The sequence below is a fragment of the Doryrhamphus excisus genome, linkage group LG14 (assembly GCF_037039965.1).
Source record: "Doryrhamphus excisus strain RoL-2023G ecotype Guam linkage group LG14, RoL_Dexc_Guam_v1.1, whole genome shotgun sequence".
NCBI classification, from domain to species: Eukaryota; Metazoa; Chordata; class Actinopteri; order Syngnathiformes; family Syngnathidae; genus Doryrhamphus; species Doryrhamphus excisus.
Genome location: NC_136370.1, coordinates 20,205,589 through 20,223,598, shown reverse-complemented (window position 1 = coordinate 20,223,598; position 18,010 = coordinate 20,205,589). Strand labels below are relative to the sequence as shown.

Here is an 18,010-nt window from a genome sequence, read left to right as displayed (position 1 = left end):
CTGCCCAGCAACGAGAGAACAGCGCGCGCGCACACGAGATCCCCGCACTTCCTGGTTCACGCTCAACCCGCCCCACATAGCTGGCCAAACACATGCCTGCAACAACGTTGAAAACTTCAAAAAAATATGTTTCAGCGTTTTGACATCTCAAACATTAAATAAACGCCTACTTACGCCATTTCCCTCTAGAATACTTCAGCTTGGCTGCCAATAGATTGACACAGCGTAATTGGGATCGTCTGCGCCATGTTCCGGACGAATCCAGGAAGTGCAAACAGGAAGATACAGCGCGGATGTGACGTCGTGTTTCACAATGATTTTACACTCTATAACAAGAGAAAGAATACTTTATATTCCTGAAGCACCTTGGGCACCGTTCGTAGGGTACTGTAAAAAAGGAGGTATTATTTGATTTGTTGGATTTCATGTAACGTCACCGCTTACTGGCGGATCAGTACGGTGGCCTTTGACGGACATACATAGATGATATCAGCCTCTATCGCCCTCCAGTGGCCACGTCGAAAACACACAAACGTCTTTTTGAAGTGTACTGTATTCTGGACAAACAAGTATAAGTTGAAAGCACACAAATGACACATGATACAGATAACATAGCCAAGAGTTGCATAAAAGTAATTTTTAAGGAGAAGAAATTCAAGAATTGAGGCCCTTAATTGACATCCTCCCTCGCCTGCATCATAATCAGCAGTTCCTTGTCCTCTTCATAATGTAGCGTCGATAGGCGCACATCCCAGCGTGCTTTGTAGTACTGTTTATAAAAGAATTAGCTGTTAAATTACTTGTTTTAAGCCACGTAAGTAGGTTATTCTTGCACACGACTAGCCAAGTCTGTTATAAATCTATCTATTGTGTTGATGTTTGATGGAATTTTTTCATGACACCGTGACTGTAATCGTTATGCTGGACAATCATATACTGTGTTTTCTCAACGGTAAAGTCGTGGCAAATGTAAGCTTTCAGCGGCTGGTGGGCAATCTGTTGTTAGCCGCCAGCCTGCGGGCAAACTGGAAACGGTGGCCGGCCGGTGTGCAAACTGGAGGCGAGGGTCAGAACCTGAGGCCAAGCATCAAGCTAGGTCCACCAATTTTTCACCATATCATCAGACAATTATTCTGCACAAGTGTGCAAAATTTCAGGGACAGGACTCAACAGGAACCATGGTTCCTTCCCAAATAGATTGACCATGAAGCCAGTCGAAGGCCCTAAAAAAAACAAAACTTTAATAAATTCATCAAGCATCGAGCTAGGTCCACCAATTTTTCACCATGTCATCAGACAATTATTCTGCACGAGTGTGCAAAATTTCAAGAGTCTAGTGCCAAAGCAACCTTGCCTAGTAATCAAACAGACTGCTCAAAGGTCATAGGTCACCATCAACTTGTCGAAATTAGAAACACTTGTTCTTGGAGTTTTTTTTTCATTTTTCAATATGTTGCAGACACCATCCCATCAATTAGGAAGAAATTGGTCCCAGCTAGATACGACTGTGCTAAAGCTAAGTAGCTAACCAAAAGTCGCACAGATGTGAAACTGTGCGCACTTGCTTTATATTCTTCGTAGATGTTCTGTAGCATTTTTCGACACATTTGAACATTTTTTGTCCGATTGGCGGGGGCGTGAACATGAGGAGACAACAAAATTCCAATGCCCTCTGGTCGAAAAGTACATGTCCGACCGACAACCGACTGATGTCGATCTGCTCATCTGGAGGCCCCCAACAACATACTCAAATTTCAGACCTCTGCGTTGTCTGGAAAAATATTTCTGCGGATCAGGTCTGAAGAACAGTCTGCAGGTCGGTGACTCTCAGAGCCTTTGTGGCCAGATTTGGAAAATAAAATTATGAAAAAAAATGAATGGACTTTCTTTCATTGGAGTCTCACGAGGCTGGAAAGATAAAACCTCTGAAAAATTTAGGGTCACTGGTGTCAATATGGGCCTCGCAGGGCGTGAAAAACTGCTTTCCCTCCAAAAAAACTATTTTTTCCCATAAATCTCGGACCGTTTGATACAGGACCCTGGTTTTTTGATATGTGTATCAGGGGCTGGCCGCTGACCTGTGTGCCAAGTTTCAAGTGTCTGGCTCAAAAGGGGGCGTGGCTAGACCGGCAAACCCACTAAATTGAGGCCTGCTTGAGGTCAAAGGTCACCCCTTTCTGAACTAAAATGGACTGACATTCTTTCATTGGAGTCTCACGAGGATGGAAAGACAAAAACTGAAAAATGTTCAGTCGCTGGGGTCAATATGAGCCTCGCAGGGCGTGAAAAACTACTTTCCCTCCAAAAAAAAACCTCTTTTTTCCCCATAAATCTCGGATCCTTTGATCCAGGACCCTGATTTGTTGATATGTGTATCAGGGGCTGGCCGCTGACCTGTGTGCCAAGTTTCAAGTGTCTGTCTCGATACGAGTTGGGGGTGGTCCCAAAGAAAGACCGTGCCCACTTATGGGGAGGGTCGTCCTGGGGAAAAATGCCGTAGGACGTACCGTTCTTGAGTTATTTGGTTTTGGTACGAGCTATCAAGACCTCCTTCACCCCTATACCTAACCCTAACCCCTAACCCTAACCCTAACCCTAACCCTAACCCTAACCCTAACCCTAACCCCTAACCCTAACCCCTAACCCTCTAACCCTAACCCCCCCAACCCTAACCCCAACCCCAACCCTAACCCTAACCCTAACTAACCCTGACCCTAACCCTAACCTTAACCCAACCCAACTCTACCCCTCACCCCCTAACCATAATGCTATGTCGCCATCTGGTGGTCAAATAAATGTACTGCAGGCAAATACTACCACCTGGTGGTCATTCCTACGTACTGCAACTCCGACTATGCAATGTCATTGGAGGACGCGTTTTTTGCCTATTACTCCGCAACGGAAGCTCGTATCGAGACGGGACCCACTTCCATCTTCGAAATCGACCCCGAGCTTTCCGTTGAGACCACCCCCGACGCTCTACGACTTCCGGTTCCCGAGATACGGCCGTCATCAGGACGTTTTTTGACGATTACGCCCACTTCTGGTGGTCGCAGGAAGTCGGGGTGGTCCCAAACAATAGCCCGTGCCCACTTATGGGGGGGGGGGTCGGCCTCGGGAAAAATGCCCTAGGACGTACCGTTCTCGAGTTATTCGCTTATGATCCGACAGGCCTTTGCTGCCAAATCATTCCAGTCGTGAATAATGGACCTGACCAGGAAAATGCCAGCTGTGGGATTTCAACCAGTGTTACAACTAATTTAACTAATTTATATTCCCGAGAGAACACGCACCCACATTCAGTGGACACTCTGCAGAGGAGGGGAAAAACATATAAAAGATTCTCTGCATGAGAGTTCTGCCAGCAATACACTCTGTCAGGCAAAGTGTTACAAAATGAGCAGCAGAAGCAAAAATACGACCCTGGAAGTCATCTTTGATCATGACAGTAAAATACAGTAGGATGTCTCTGAAGGTGATTACTATCTTGAGCTAAATTCTGATACTAATGATTCTGATTTTGAATCATCAATCGTCATCATCACAAAGATTGGTGAGAGGACAAAGAGAAGACGAGCACAAAAAATGTGGGAGCGAAAAAGAGAAAACTTAAAGCTGTCATGTGATTGTTGAGCCATCTCGGACTTGAAGCGTCACCAAAAAATGTGAATCTGAGACCCAAAGAAAACATTACGTTTCTCGCATGTCTTCTATTACAAAAAGAGAAGGGCCTCAAAGTATTCCTTCCACCGTCCGACTACATCCCCAGTCGAGGTCAGCAGGCCCCGGTCTCCACTGTAAACAGTGTGGACTGGGCACTGCTTCCCTTTTCTGAGGCGCCGGATGGTTTGCCAGAACCTCTTCGAGGCCGATCGAAAGTCATGCTCCATGGCCTCACCGAATTCCTCCCACACCCGAGTTTTTGCCTCGACAACCGCTGAAGCTGCAAACCGTTGGGCCTGACGGTACCTGTCAGCTGCTTCCGGAGTCCCACAAGCCACCAATGCTCGATAGGACTCCTTCTTCAGCTTGACGGCAGCCCTGACCTCTGGTGTCCACCATCGGGTTCGGGGCCTGCCGCCACGACTGGCACCGACCGCCTTGCGGCCGCAGCTCCAGTCAGCTGCCTCAGCAATGGAGGCACGGAATATGGCCCATTCGGACTCAATATCCCGGTCCTCCCCCGGGATGCAGGTGAAGCTCTGCCGGAGGTGAGAGTTGAAGACTCGATGAATGGGCATGCCCAGCCGGGAAAAGGCCCCGGGGCAGACCTAGGACACGCTGGAGGGACTATGTCTCACAGCTGGCCTGGGAACGCCTTGGTGTCCTCCCGGTGGAGCTGGAGGAGGTGGCCGGGGACCGGGAAGTCTGGGCTTCCCCACTAAGACTGCTGCCCCCGCGACCCGGACCCGGATAAGCGGAGGAAAATTGATGGAAATGGATGGATGTAGAGTTGGGGTACAATAATAACACCTCATCCATGTTCAGGCATTAACGTGCCTTTCAAGAACATAAAGATGAAACATGGACCTTCACCCGTCCATGGTAAAGTACTACATTATAATATTAATATATTACAGTATTACCAACACAACAATGATGAAGCTAGCCATATCACATGATACATGGCATTTATGGACAAGAAAACATTCAGTATTCTATATGTACTGTATATTTTATCTTACACTTTGTAGATTAATCATTTGGTCATACACTTTTTTGTAGTACATAATCATTTCCAAGAGCCAAAACAGATCAGCATTCAATGCATCACACATAAAGATACATCCGCCTGTAATTGTATCCAAGGCCAGCAGGTGGTTTCGTGTGCACATGAAGCTTCAAGAAATGAATCCATTCTCGAACCAGTTGACTGAAATGGTTCGAAGCCTCGTGGGGCTTCATCTCACCATCACTACCATCTTCTATTCCGCTGTTGTGCTAGTCAAGTTGAGGAAGCGCCTGCGTGCGTACAGCGTCACTCTCTCAGCCAATCAGGAAACAGAACACAAATCTGGCAAGCGCAACACTGGGCTTAATTTTTAACAACCTTTTTTCAAAATAAAAGCTCAAATAATGAACGTGTGCTAAATTAATTCCAAGTCACATCTCTTCAAGTGTTTACTTGTGTACGTGATAATATTTATGTGTGCGTTTAAAACGGCATTTAATCACACATTCAATATTTAGTTCAGTAAACAGAACATCGGCAAACGCTACGACCGGAAGTAGCGCCGTGTGCCGCCTACGGGAATTTACACATGATTGGGTGGTTAAAGCGACGTTTGTAGCAGTACTTCGCAGAACATTCGAGAGGTAAGCTGAAATAATGGGTCTGTAACACGTTGCTCGGTTCACACAGGTTATATAGTTAGAGTCATAGTTTAACTGGTTTAATACAACGCGACAAAATAAGTTTAATGTCTGTTGTGTTTTGGTCACTTTCGTCTTCGTCGAACGGTATCGAAACTACTAACGACGTCACTGCTCTTCTGTGTAGCATCTGGCCTACGACTATTTCCTGGAAGTTGGGGCCTGGACTGCGTTCTGGAAGACATTCGCAAATCCCATCTACTTAGTGCCTTTAATGGTGGATATTTTGTTTTTAATGTCGTTGGGGTTAATCTTTGAGTTTAGCTTTGATATTAGTCGATCGTGGGCTTGTCAAAATGCGGGCTCAATGACGATACAACATGTGCTTGCATAAGCGTTACTCCTCCAGTCGAAGCTAACGGTAAACCCAGAAGCTTCCGGCCAGAACGGGGCACCAGGAGATGCACATCGTCGAGTTTTAGACCCATTTGACTAATGTTTTGAGTCAAACTACTGGCACCACTTTCGATGACTGTTGCTAACATTGGCCGTTTTCTCAGTTGCCTGTGTGGATAAAATTACGCATCTTCCCTCAAAGGTTTCGACACCCAGCGGACAACCCAGATATAGCGGTGCTTTCTTAAAACTTGGCCCATTCGTCGTGTGGACGCTTAAGAGAACTTGTACATCCCCTCCTCACAACTAACCCACCAAGAAGCCCTGCTGCAATCGATACAAGACCAGCGGCAGTCATCGACCAGCGTTCACTGCGGCTCTTGGACGATCAGCGTTGTTTATGTCTTTGTTTTGCGAAAACGGTAAGTCACACGTTTATTTTTTAAAGTTAAGATTTAAGAACACAACTTAGAGGCACATGGCAGCAAAATGAACATGGCCACAGGGAATGTCTTATGTGTAATATTTGTTTAGCGAGCTATCAAAATGGCGCCTCCCAGTCACTCGTGTGCATTGACTGGATGACGCACTCTGCACCAAGTAGCTAGCTAAGCTAAAGTAGGCTAAGCTAACCAGCCGCCTCAGAAATAGACCATCGGAACTCCTCCAGCAACGGATTTAACGGTGCTGCTGCCAAAATAGACTTGCCGTGTTTAAAATAGTTGTCGCTGTAATTCTAATACAGGCTTATGCTGATGTTGTATTTCAGTTTAGCAGTCGGTAGGCCTGTTGTTTGTGACCTCCTAACAAGAGCTGGCCTTGGGTGTAGTAACGCCAAATGCCCCCCTCAACACAATAATGGGCCTTTTAGGAACATATTTTGCATTTTTCTAGGCACAAAAAGCCGCAGCAGCCATTCAGACTTGCAGCTGGTATTTTGTTTTTCTTTTTCTTCTGCCCTAATCTGCTTGTCCTCTGCTGGATCAAGGGGTGGTTTGTTTTTTGTTACTTGTCAGCTGTTTTTTTTTTTTTTTTTGTGAGTCTGAACAGAAGCTTCAGTGACACCCACAGACGTGCGGCAGTTAAGGACTACACACTATCCCTTCCTTAGGGCCAGTTCCCTCAGGCAAAGTTGAATCTACTTTTTATTTTTTGTCTTTCAATTTGATCATTTTCAATAGTCTCAGATTTCTAAGTGCTCAAATTGTCAATACCTAATTTTTAAGGTGATTATGGCGCAAACAAACCGACTTGGGGATCTGGAGCTCGAAGAGAAAGTTAAACTGCAGCGTTCCTGACATTTAATTCTTTTGAGAATCAGACTAGATTAGTCACCAAATGAGTAAAGTGAATTATACTGGTGGCTTCTCGTGATGTTTACCATAAATAACTTTCCACTGTCTCAGTTTAATCAACTTTTTCCCCCCTCCTCTTTGTCTTTCAGAGCTGTTGCGCAGCCGTCGGAACCTGTGTGGTGGAAATCTAGCCTTCAAGCGGGGAGCTTGCGGCCACAGCGGCACAGCGTTTTTCATGTCAGAGACCGAGCACGCTTGCAGTCGTTTATGTCATCCCCTCTTTTCCAGACAGAAGATCCCGGAAAATCCCCAACCAACAACCTCTTATCTTACTGATAGTGCTAGCATTCAGCCAAAATGTCTGTCAACGTCAACCGCAGCGTGTCGGACCAGTTCTATCGCTACAAAATGCCCCGTCTGATTGCCAAGGTAAGGGCACTGATGCCCCAAGATGCTCACCACGCTGAGCTTTGTTGCACTTTGCCGATTTAATATCCATGTTGTTCTCTTCCAGGTGGAAGGCAAAGGGAATGGAATCAAGACGGTCATTGTCAACATGGTTGATGTTGCAAAGGCGCTGAACAGGCCTCCAACATGTACGTCACATTCACTGGTTAATGTAACATGTGGTCTAGTGTTTTAATTTGTACTTTTTCAATCACAAGAATTATTATTGAGGTTGAACGATGCAACGCCAAAATCCCTAGACCGACCAGCCCCTGTGATTGTATCCTGATCAAATTATAGTGCTTGAGCCTGGGGCAAGTGCTTGACGTGCAATTCCCCACCAAAACGCTATGGGCAGTGAGTGAGAAACAATTTTCTCTAACTAGCTAGCTGATTAGCTTCCACTGTAGTAAACAATGGCGACTAAAGCGACATTAGCATTAAACCAATGTAGTGTGTAGGTATTCATGTTTGCACATTTCTTGGCTCGACCTTCGGTTCCACCCTTTTTTGTTTTGTAATGGCTGACTTTTTTTTGCGCTTCTGTGCAAGGGAAAAAGGAAGCGATGTACAAAGAAAAGTTGACAGCTCACAGCTCTGCGGGCCACATTGCTGTTAGTGTGAACTTGGTAGAGGTGCAGGTCAGCCGGAGGGTGCTGAGCCAGGCGGTGTCGCGCATGCTTGTGCTGTGGCGCTGGAGTATAATTTAGGCTTTACTCTTTATACATTACCTGAAACTTTGTGGTTAATACTTCCCAGCAGTGATGACCAATCTTTCGTTTTCAGACCCGACCAAGTTTTTTGGCTGTGAACTCGGTGCTCAGACCCAGTTTGATACCAAAAACGACCGCTACATCGTCAACGGATCCCATGAGGCGAACAAGCTGCAGGACATGCTTGACGGGTTCATCAGAAGATTTGTGCTGTGTACCGAGTGTGACAACCCAGAAACTGACCTGGTAAATGTTTCACAGCCTATGTGGGTCAATGCCAGCCCAGATAACCACATGGCGAACCCTTTAAGTTCATTGTGGGAGCATATGGGAACTTACTAGGGCATGTGAATTATTTGTCATTTACGAATGCTGTGGTCCCGCAGAATGTGAATCCCAAGAAACAAACCATTGGCACTTCCTGCAAGGCATGTGGGTACCGCGGCATGCTAGACACCAGGCACAAACTCTGCACGTTCATCCTTAAAAACCCACCAGGTGAGACTGAGTTCTGAATGAGGACTGCATAGGAATTTTTCACATTTTTATGCATTATTAATTTCTCCCTTGGCAGAGGCCACTGATAGTGGATCTGCATCTGCAAAGAAGGAGAAAGAGAAGAAGAATCGCAAGAAGGATAAGGAAAACGGCTCTGGAAGCGGAGAGGCTGGAAACCAAGAGAACTTTGATGCTCCTGAGGCTGTGGTGCGTTCACTGCCCTCTTGTGCGTGAGCTTCCTTCTTTGCATTTTGTGTCACTGCTTTTGTGTGTGTGTGTGTCAGGAACGAGATGACGACGACGAAGACTGGGGTGAGGAGACCACCGAGGAGGCTCAGAGGAGGCGAATGGAGGAGATCAGCGACCACGCCAAGAACCTCACGCTCAGTGAGGACCTGGAGAAACCTCTAGAGGAGCGAGTGAACCTCTTCTACAACTTTGTCAAAGTCAGTGTTCTAGAGCGATCCTCTTCAGCTTTTCTTAAAGATGTTTTCATAATGAAACTGTCAACTCCAAAAAGCCACTAGAAGTAAAATTTGACATTTTTGTCTCTCCAGCAAAGGAAGGAGAGCGGCACCATTGATGCGGCCGACAAGGATATCCTGGCTGAGGCAGAGCGTCTGGATGTGAAGGCCATGGGCCCGCTCATCCTCAGCGAGCTGCTCTTTGACGAAAATATCCGCGAGCAGCTCAAGAAGTACAAGCGTCACTTCCTTCGGGTATGTCTTACGCTCAAGTCACCCAACTGGCAGCCTTCCCTGTGGACATGTTCAGAGGTTTTCCTTTTGTGTCCCCAGTTCTGTCACAACAACAAGAAGGCCCAGAAGTACCTGCTGGGAGGATTTGAGTGTGTGGTGAAGCTGCACCAAGTTCAGCTTTTGCAGAGAGTTCCCATCATCCTCAAAGATCTCTATGATGCCGATCTGCTGGAGGAGGACGTCATATTTGCCTGGGCTGAGAAGGTGATGGGATGTCCATTACTGCTGCCTTTATGGTCAATCAGTATGTTGATACGCTTGTGGGTTTTTGTTTTTTTTTTTTTTTTTGGCCGGCAGGTTTCTAAGAAGTATGTTTCCAAGGAACTGGCTAAAGAGATCCACGCTAAGGCTGCACCCTTTGTCAAGTGGCTGAAGGAGGCAGAGGAGGAGAGTGAGGGGAGCGAGGAAGAGGCGGAAGAAGACGACGAGAACGTTGAGGTCGGTGCTGGAAGATGTTTTAATCTTTCTCTTTCGGCTTTTCCCTTCAGGGGTCGCCACAGCAAATCGGTCGCTTCCTTCCAACCCTGTCTTTAGATGGAATAATACAATATATGTTTATATTTAGGGGCGCAGGTTCTACTTTATTGTTGTCAACATCATACAGTCAGTCCCCTGACTTGTCTTTTTCCTCCCCATCAGGTGGTTTATTCCTCTTCGGCCCGTGAGCTCACAGTGGAGACTGTGAAAGCAGACACGCCTGCAAAAGAAGAGGACGACATAGATATCGACGCCATCTGAGACGCTCCGAGAATGATGCTTTCTCATTTTTGTGGCTTTTACTCAGTTCAGATTTTTGACCTAAGCTGTTGGAACCCTAGCACCACCCTGTAACTACCTGTAACACCCCTTCCACTCTATTCCTCACCGGCTTGCGGCATGACATAATGTAGCACTCGCTAACTTGCTGCATATTCACTGTCACTTAGACATGTATTCAGTTCTTGAAATGACGTGGCTTTGGGGGATTTTAATCCTCATGGGTGTTTTGGGATCATTGGAGTGCACTTTGCTGGTCCCCTTGTATTTTTCCAGTTAATAAAGAATGAATGTTTTGCTATCCACAACATGGCTCTGGTTATTGGTGTCACAGTTGGTTATGATGATGCGTAGTACTGATGAGGAAGCTGCACACCAGGAAGTGCAATAGAAACCTTTGACGTATGGTAATTGCTTAGATTGTAGTTGGAACAGTCAATATCTCAATAAGTATGGTACAATAAAGGGCCATTAAAGCATTGGTGAAGTCTTGTGGCGAAAGGAATACCTTTTACTTGAAAGATCTAGTGGAATACAACAAAGTCAAAGCTTTCAATGAAAGGTAATCGTATGTATACATTTTTTTTTTACTTTAGAATTTTCACAATTTTTTTCAGCAACAAAGCCAAACATTTCCACACAAAAAAGCAGTTTAAATACGTGTTTTTATAAACTTGTATTTATGGTTATTTCACATTTTTTCAGTAACATGCTGCAAGGGAAACCTCAGAAAACTACTGTTATAAAGGGTTAAAATCATGACCATAGTGATGTCCAAATTGGGAATGGACAGGATTTATCTCTCTAATGTACGCTTTTGCTTGGTCATCCAGCCATGTCTCACGTACAAGTGCGAGCCTAAAAAAGCAGTCGCAAAGCTTCCCAGTTTGCAGTGTGTGTTGACAGCTCGACTCTCGATGGGACTGAGGTCAGTTTCCTCACTTCCTCCTCCTGCTCAGATAGGCGCGCTAATGCTGCCTTCAGCGGCTGTCGGAAACTAGCAAATAACGGTTGTCAAGTCAATCGTGCGAGGTTGATTTAATGATGGCAACATCCGGAAGAAGGAACACGAAAAGCTGGGGACATACCAAGGGCTGAAGGAAGAACTAGAAAAAAATGCGGGACGCGAAGGCAAGTGTGCCACCGGTACATACCAGGATCAACTCTCAGCTCAAAAGAGCGCAATTCTGAGAAAGCTAAGATCCTGCACAGAACCCTCAAGCTCCTGGGCCTCTGGTGGAGGACTCAAGCTTGGAGAAGTTCCCTGCCGGGTGGACGAGAAAGCATTTAAAATATACATGTACATACACGTGATCGTGAATTAAAATGCCTTGTATCACTGGATATTATTTAAAAACGGTGGTGTGTGTCATGGTTTCTAAAAACGTGTATGTCGGAGCCAGCGAGAGGTCCTTGAACGCCTCCTAATCCAGCCCAGCCGCTGAGTAGCCATTTTGGTCCCACCTAAAACAGACAGCCTCGCTCCACTTTGGGCCGCCGGAGATGGAAGAGAACGAGCCGACGGCGAGTATTTCGACCATCAAGCCCATCTGAACCCTCACTAGATTCACCGACGTGTGACATTTGAGGCCATGGCTCGTCGTTGCTAGGCGGACTTGCTGTTGTGGAGAGAGGAAAAGAAGCCCGGGGCGTTTTTTTGGAAGTAGCGACCGACAGCGCCTGACCGTCGGCGGAGTTAGCTTCACCCGAACGGACGGAGATTTGGTTCAAGTCGAAGCCAGGTCGTGTGCGGGGTGTGCCCGCTAGGCAAGTAGCCGACAGAGGCTAAGTGCTAACTCCTACAGCGAGGGTTGGTTTTTTTTTGCTTGGCTCCAGAAGTGTGCTGGGCTTGAACACGGAGGCGATTCATGCTGAGACTCTGCAAGTGTCCCCCCTTTCCTCTGTCGGCTTGAACAAGGTGTCACTGGACTTTAGGTTGCTCTCTGGAACGATCCTCACAACTAAAGATGTCAACAAAAACTCCTTTGCCCACCGTCAACGAGAAGGCGACAGAAAGTGTGAGTATACTCGCTTGTTTATGCGGTTATTTAGCTACTGCTCGCTTATAGCGTGTGCATTTCCCCACACAGAAGTGCAGTGTTTGCTGCATTATGGGACTCAATAATCGCTTGTTGTTCCTCTCGACTGGGCACACTTTGTCGGGAAACTTAAACAATCGCTTCCTCTTCGGGGCAAAATGTACCCGGAGGCCTTTCGTATATAACTTTTTATGCTTGTTTACGTCACAATTGTACTGTGGTTTGCGAGTGTCAAGTTTTGTAACGACAGTTTCTCAGTAGGATACGTTTGGGACACCTTAGGCCCAGTCGTGAACAAAACTACAGGACTGTGCTTGACGGTACTGCTGTCTTCTGGCCTCTGGTTGGCTTAGTTGAATTGTCAATCACATTTGGAGCCCGTTCACGTTTTAAATACGGCCTCATTAGTCCCGCCCAATTGTGACCAACAGAACACCCTGCCAGACTCACTGGTCAAAACAATCAGCAGGATTTCCGCCTAGAATTTTCAGAATAAAGTAAAGTCACTCATGTCGTAAGTCGTTGGTTCATCGTTTAGAAGTGATCTTAATGTGGTATTTCCATTAAAACGGTAAGCTATTAAATTACTTTACAATTATTTCTTCCTCTTGTGTCTCTTTCACATAATTTCTCAGTTTTACTTCATTCTGACCTTTTATGACCCTTTAAAAAAAATCAGAACAACGGCAGCAATGCAGTTTCTCCATATGCTATCATTGGAATCTTGTGAGTCATCACAGTAGGAGGCAGCAGGAGATAACGGCTAGACTGAACAAACGCTGCGGTCGGCTCGATAAGATGATGTGGTGAAATTTAATCGATCCGTGTCAGGGATGTCATGTCATTGAGAGACCCTGCAGCCAGACGAGATGTGAGCCGTCCTGGGGATGGATTTGGTGGAACCTTGAATCAAAAACCCTGCAGGCTTTTATCATTTAACAATGTGAGATGAATCAGAGGTGAATCATTTGTGCACTTAAGGAATGTGTAGGTCGGACGTAGCGAATGTATTTTTTTTCTCAAGGAAGATGTTCAGTGGGCAACATCTCTGGTACTTGGTAATTGTCAAAAGCTTTAAGATGTAAAAATCACAATCATCCCTTGGAATTTGCTAGTGAATGCAAGACTACGTTTTATGAAGGACAAAACGATATTTGGATTCCCCGCTGTGGTCCTTGGCTCACACTCTCGTTATGGAAAAATAATAATCTGGCTCGGGTGTCGGTGTTAAGATTGATGGATGCACGACTGTGGAGTTGATGGCCCAAGCTGTGTGGAAAGCACTACAGACAATAAAAGTCTTCCTTGTGGTCGAATGTGAAGGGTTGAGACTACATGGTTTTGGATGCTGTTATTTTGAAAGGCAAGCTCCTCGCCGCAGTTTCCAGCCTGTAGCTAGCTTGATGCAGACTGGTTAACCCCCCCACCCCCCACATGCACACACATACATACACATACATATTCCCTCCTTTCTGGGTCTCTGTGGCTATCAGCTCAGAGTTGGGAAGTTGGAAGTGGAGTTGTGGGAGTTCGGCCATCATCGGACATCCATTGGGCTTTCAGGTGGCGACATGACGGGCGCGCAGGCAGCAAGGAGGCACTGCAGCCTTGTGAGTAAACCTCAGAACCGCGACGACAGAATCAGGATGTCGGCTGGCTTTTAAGGATGTTTGTCTTGGGCTATAGGGGGACCGTCAGGGCAGAGTCCTACATGGTTCTGTGTTTGTAAAGCCCTCAAGCCAACATGTGACATTACCACTTTAAATGTCTGTGGTTCCTTTGGTGGTGAACTCGTGGATCCTGATAATGTTGTTGTCTCGTGAGCTTGCTACCAACTGTGCTGTAGCTGAATTTGTGATTGTCGTTTTGACTTTAAATGAGGTTTCTTACTTGGTCATTCTTTCCGATGCACTTACATTCCGTTCAACGTCAATTTGGGCCCAGTTTCAGTGGGGGTGGGAGGTGTTCTGCAGGTCCGGGCGTGGCCCTACAAAGCATCACCCCCATTTGGGTTGATACAGATCTCTTGTCAGTTTTTAATTCATCAAGCAGAGGTCCAACATTGCTTTTCAACAGAGCACCAATACAAAGGAAATCAATGTGCTGTGAGAGCCTCACCCAGCAACAAAGCACACATGACAACTCTGAAATTAAACACGCAACCTGACTAATTAGGTTCCTATCGAGCTGTTTGACATCTCCGTGTACGCCACGCAGGATGCTCACATATTGGCATTTGCTGTTCAGGAACCCCACTTCTGTGTGCAAGCGTCAAGTTTTGTTAGTTGTGCTGAAATGGACGCGGTTGATCCTTCCTCCAGGTAGATATGTTACTAACCAGACAGATGGAACTCGCATTTAAAGGAGGGCTGTCAATTTAACATTTATATTCAGATTAATCTGTTTTCTAATTGATTAATCACCATTTTGCTGCATTTAATAATAAAAAATAAATAAATATATATTTATATATATTTTTTTGTATGTATTCGATTCCGGCTGCACAGTCGTCGAGTGGTTAGCGGCAGCCAATCCCACCCTCGGCCATCTCTGTGTGGAGTTTGCATGTTGCATGTTCTCCCCATGCATGCGTGGGTTTTCTTCGGGTACTCCGGTTTCCTCCCACATTCCAAAAACATGCTAGGCTAAATGGCGACTCCAAATTGTCCCTAGGTATGAATGTGAGTGTGAATGGTTGTTTGTGTATATGTGCCCTGTGATTGGCTGGCCACCAGTCCAGGGTGTACCCCGCCTCTCGCCTGAAGACAGCTGGGATAGGCTCCAGCACCTTCTCAGCCCTTGTGAGGATAAGTGGTTGTGAATGAATGAATGTATTAGATTCCAGAGCATACTTATGCAGCAAATTGTAGTTCCACACTAATAGTCCCAAAGCGAGTGCTAACAATAGCCACTTATTGGAGATACATGCGTGGTGTTGGAATTGCACGGCTGTTGATTTGTTCAGATCAGAACAAAGTTCAGGAAGAGTGTCTGACCGACTCTCTGTGTGAGTCAGTGCGGACGCCACACTGTGCTTCTGTCGGCCGTCATAAAAGAGGCGTGGCTTGCCATGATGTGCATGCGTTCATCGTGTAAAAAGTGAAATGATTTAGTTACCACCGATTCCCGGGTTATTTTTGACAGCCCTATGTTAATGTAAAGCTAATGACTTGATGATTGGACGCCTTTTAACACACTTTTCCCTCAAATTTTGTTCATTAGAAGCGATTTGAAACAGGTTACAGGTTAAGAAGGCTCCTCATTTGATTGCTGGTGTTCGTAGTAATGTATTGGGCCATTTCCAGTTTTTGGATGTGTTGACTTACAGTGTAGTTGCTCTGTGATGTATTATTCTCTCTTTAGACCCATATGAATCTACTTGCTAATTCCCATTTGTACTCGAGACACAGCAACTGTCTGCTTCTTGAACGTCGTAACTTCTAAACTTGAACATGGCCTTATCGATTTGTGGCAATGACACTTCGACATTATCATGTCATTTTGTTTTTCTTCAATCACATGCTTTTGTTTCACTGTCAGTTGACTCGGGGACATCTTTCACTTTTTTTTCCCGCCATTAAAATGATGAAAATGTTGAGGATTATTTTTGAATCAGTTGTTAATCTTCAAACTTCTCCATTGATGAAAATCATTATGATGATGAGGACTTTGCAGGGCTGCTGACTGCAACTCAGTGGTCTCATTTGGTGACTAAAATGCGATTTTTTTTTTTTTTCATCGACCCGTGCATGTGCGACCAGATAAAAGTGCTGGAGCCTATCCCAGCTGTCTTCTTCGGGCGAGGGCACATATAGACAAACAACCATTCACACTCTCATTCATACCTATGGACAATTTGGAGTCGCCAATTAACCTAGCACGTTTTTGGAATGTGAGAGGAAAGCGGAGTACCTGGAGAAAACCCGTGCATGCACGGAGAACATGCACACAGAGATGACAGAGGGTGGAATCGAACTTGGGTCTCCTAGCTGTGTGGCCTGCGCGCTAGCCACTCTCCACTCCAACAGCAAATGAGCTAATTTTTCAACTGTCATTGACTCCCAAAGAAGAAGAAAGGAGACGGGGAGACAGGAGGTAATGGTCTCATAATGTATGTGATGCCACCAAGGGACTTGAACAGGGTGGTCAGAGAAGACAGTTGCCATTTAATAGTCAAATATTTATCAGTAACACAATGAAAATGAGAGGAAATGGGAATATTTACTCATTTTAAGAGTCTGGAGCCCTGCTTTGGAAATGTAGCCATTCGTCACCACAACACGTGTCATTGGTCCAGCAGGAAGTCCAGCAGGCTAAAGTAAGGTGTCTTCCTTCCTTCCTTCCTTCTGCAGCACACGTCTCACAGCAATGGCCGACAGGAGGTCAGCTCGCGCTCGTCCCGCTCTGGGGTGCGGTCTCGGAGCTCGGAGGAGCCGCAACAGCCGCACGTGGGAAACTACCGCCTCCTCAAAACCATTGGGAAAGGAAACTTCGCCAAGGTCAAGCTGGCCCGACACATCCTCACAGGCAGAGAGGTGAGACGAGCCTTGTCATTTGATTTATTGTGCACGTCACAAACCGACAAAGCCGCAATTAAGCTTACTTTTGCTTGTTACCACGAATGACACAAGACCATAAACATGGCTTTTATTTAAGAGTTGACTTGAGTGCAAACCAATTTAATTTAGTCACTGAGATTTATCTTTCTTATTGATCCTATACCGATATTGGTAGCAGCTCTCCTCTCAATGTCATAAACACTTTATGCTTCTTTTACTGTGATGCCACTGGATGCAATTCACAAATAAACACCGTTTGTGCAAAATAAAACAAATACTGTAATACGCAATGCAAGCAGGCCTGTCACGATAACAAATTTTGCTGGTTGATAGAAATTGTTGCAGATTATACAATATTATTGTCAATATTGTTTTGACACCATTTTTTATGAATGTAATGATAATATATGCCATAATAATGCTAGTACTCTGTAGCAAAAGCAATAAACTTTTTTAATTTCTCAAGCATAGCTTTTGTATCAAATAAATGAAACGCGTGTGGAAAGCCAACGTAACGCATATCATGGACACCACGCCATAATTCTTTTAAATCAGTGTCACTTTCATTATTGGCTGGATATTTACAGAGAAAAATGAAGAAATAACCTGGAAATACTCAGAAGTTGACATTGTGTGTCGATTTTATGTAAAATACGCAGTTTACGTTGGCGGAATTGGGTCAAAGTACACCTTGTGGACGCAACACAATGCATGTGGTGCACAATAAGGTGTTTTCTACTATTTATTCAATTGCTTTTGTCATAAAATGACGATGCGCCAACAAGCTGAAAGTAACATGAGGTCGTGTTTTATACATGCGTCTCTCTCAACTGGGACAAAGGGACTCAATGACTGACAGGAGGGCTGGCTCGGTTCATTCAACGAGTCCAGGTGTTGAGATCGATGCACAGAGTGAACTCTCTATAATACAGCTTGTTTGATAGAGAGAGAGAGGAGGACAACAAACATGCATGCACTGTCTCATGTATCGTGGAGGGCAAAGCCACATTATACGAAAAGAGCAGAACATTAGACTTTACAATCTGTGTAACTTGCATTTTTACAATCCCAGCAAAACCCTAACCCAAAATTTGGAAATGACTGCGGAGATAAGATATACCTTTATTCGTCCCTCAGTGGGGAAATTTGCATTGCACAGCAGCAAGAGAACAGAATCAGTTAAGCAGTACAAAATACACAATATAAAAATAAACGACCTAAGTATTAACAATTTTA

At 45.3% G+C, this 18,010-nt stretch overlaps 2 protein-coding genes across 17 annotated transcripts in view; both read left to right on the top strand.

Annotated features, from left to right (window-relative positions):
* The first annotated feature begins 5,183 nt into the window (after positions 1-5,183).
* eif5 (eukaryotic translation initiation factor 5) lies at positions 5,184-10,484 on the top strand. The gene is made up of 12 exons (XM_058090388.2): positions 5,184-5,316; positions 5,912-6,131; positions 7,154-7,433; positions 7,519-7,600; positions 8,238-8,410; positions 8,551-8,662; positions 8,739-8,869; positions 8,947-9,108; positions 9,220-9,381; positions 9,460-9,624; positions 9,718-9,858; positions 10,060-10,484. The coding sequence occupies exons 3-12, from the start codon at positions 7,362-7,364 to the stop codon at positions 10,156-10,158; spliced, it is 1,299 nt and encodes a 432-aa protein (XP_057946371.2). The 5' UTR covers positions 5,184-5,316; positions 5,912-6,131; positions 7,154-7,361; the 3' UTR covers positions 10,159-10,484.
* A 1,119-nt stretch (positions 10,485-11,603) lies between these two features.
* The window catches only part of mark3a (MAP/microtubule affinity-regulating kinase 3a), a 29,594-nt gene continuing 23,187 nt past the window's right edge, over positions 11,604-18,010 (top strand). For 4 of the 16 annotated variants that reach the window (XM_058090015.2, XM_058090016.2, XM_058090014.2 and 1 more), the window contains exons 1-2: positions 11,609-12,194; positions 16,568-16,750. In XM_058090015.2, the coding sequence (XP_057945998.2) occupies positions 12,144-12,194; positions 16,568-16,750 (234 nt within the window). In that variant the 5' untranslated portion in view covers positions 11,609-12,143. Of the gene's footprint in view, positions 12,195-13,659; positions 13,826-16,567; positions 16,751-18,010 lie in introns of those variants that run through there. The other 12 variants (XM_078796144.1, XM_078796139.1, XM_078796138.1 and 9 more) reach the window with 6 other exon arrangements.

Bases quoted from the DNA above. Each gene is read 5' to 3' on its own strand.
- eif5 (XM_058090388.2), top strand. From the start codon at position 7,362: ATGTCTGTCAACGTCAACCGCAGCGTGTCGGACCAGTTCTATCGCTAC. The intron at 7,434-7,518 runs GTAAGGGCACTG...GTTCTCTTCCAG, and splicing joins TGCCCCGTCTGATTGCCAAG to GTGGAAGGCAAAGGGAATGG. The intron at 8,663-8,738 runs GTGAGACTGAGT...CTCCCTTGGCAG, and splicing joins CATCCTTAAAAACCCACCAG to AGGCCACTGATAGTGGATCT.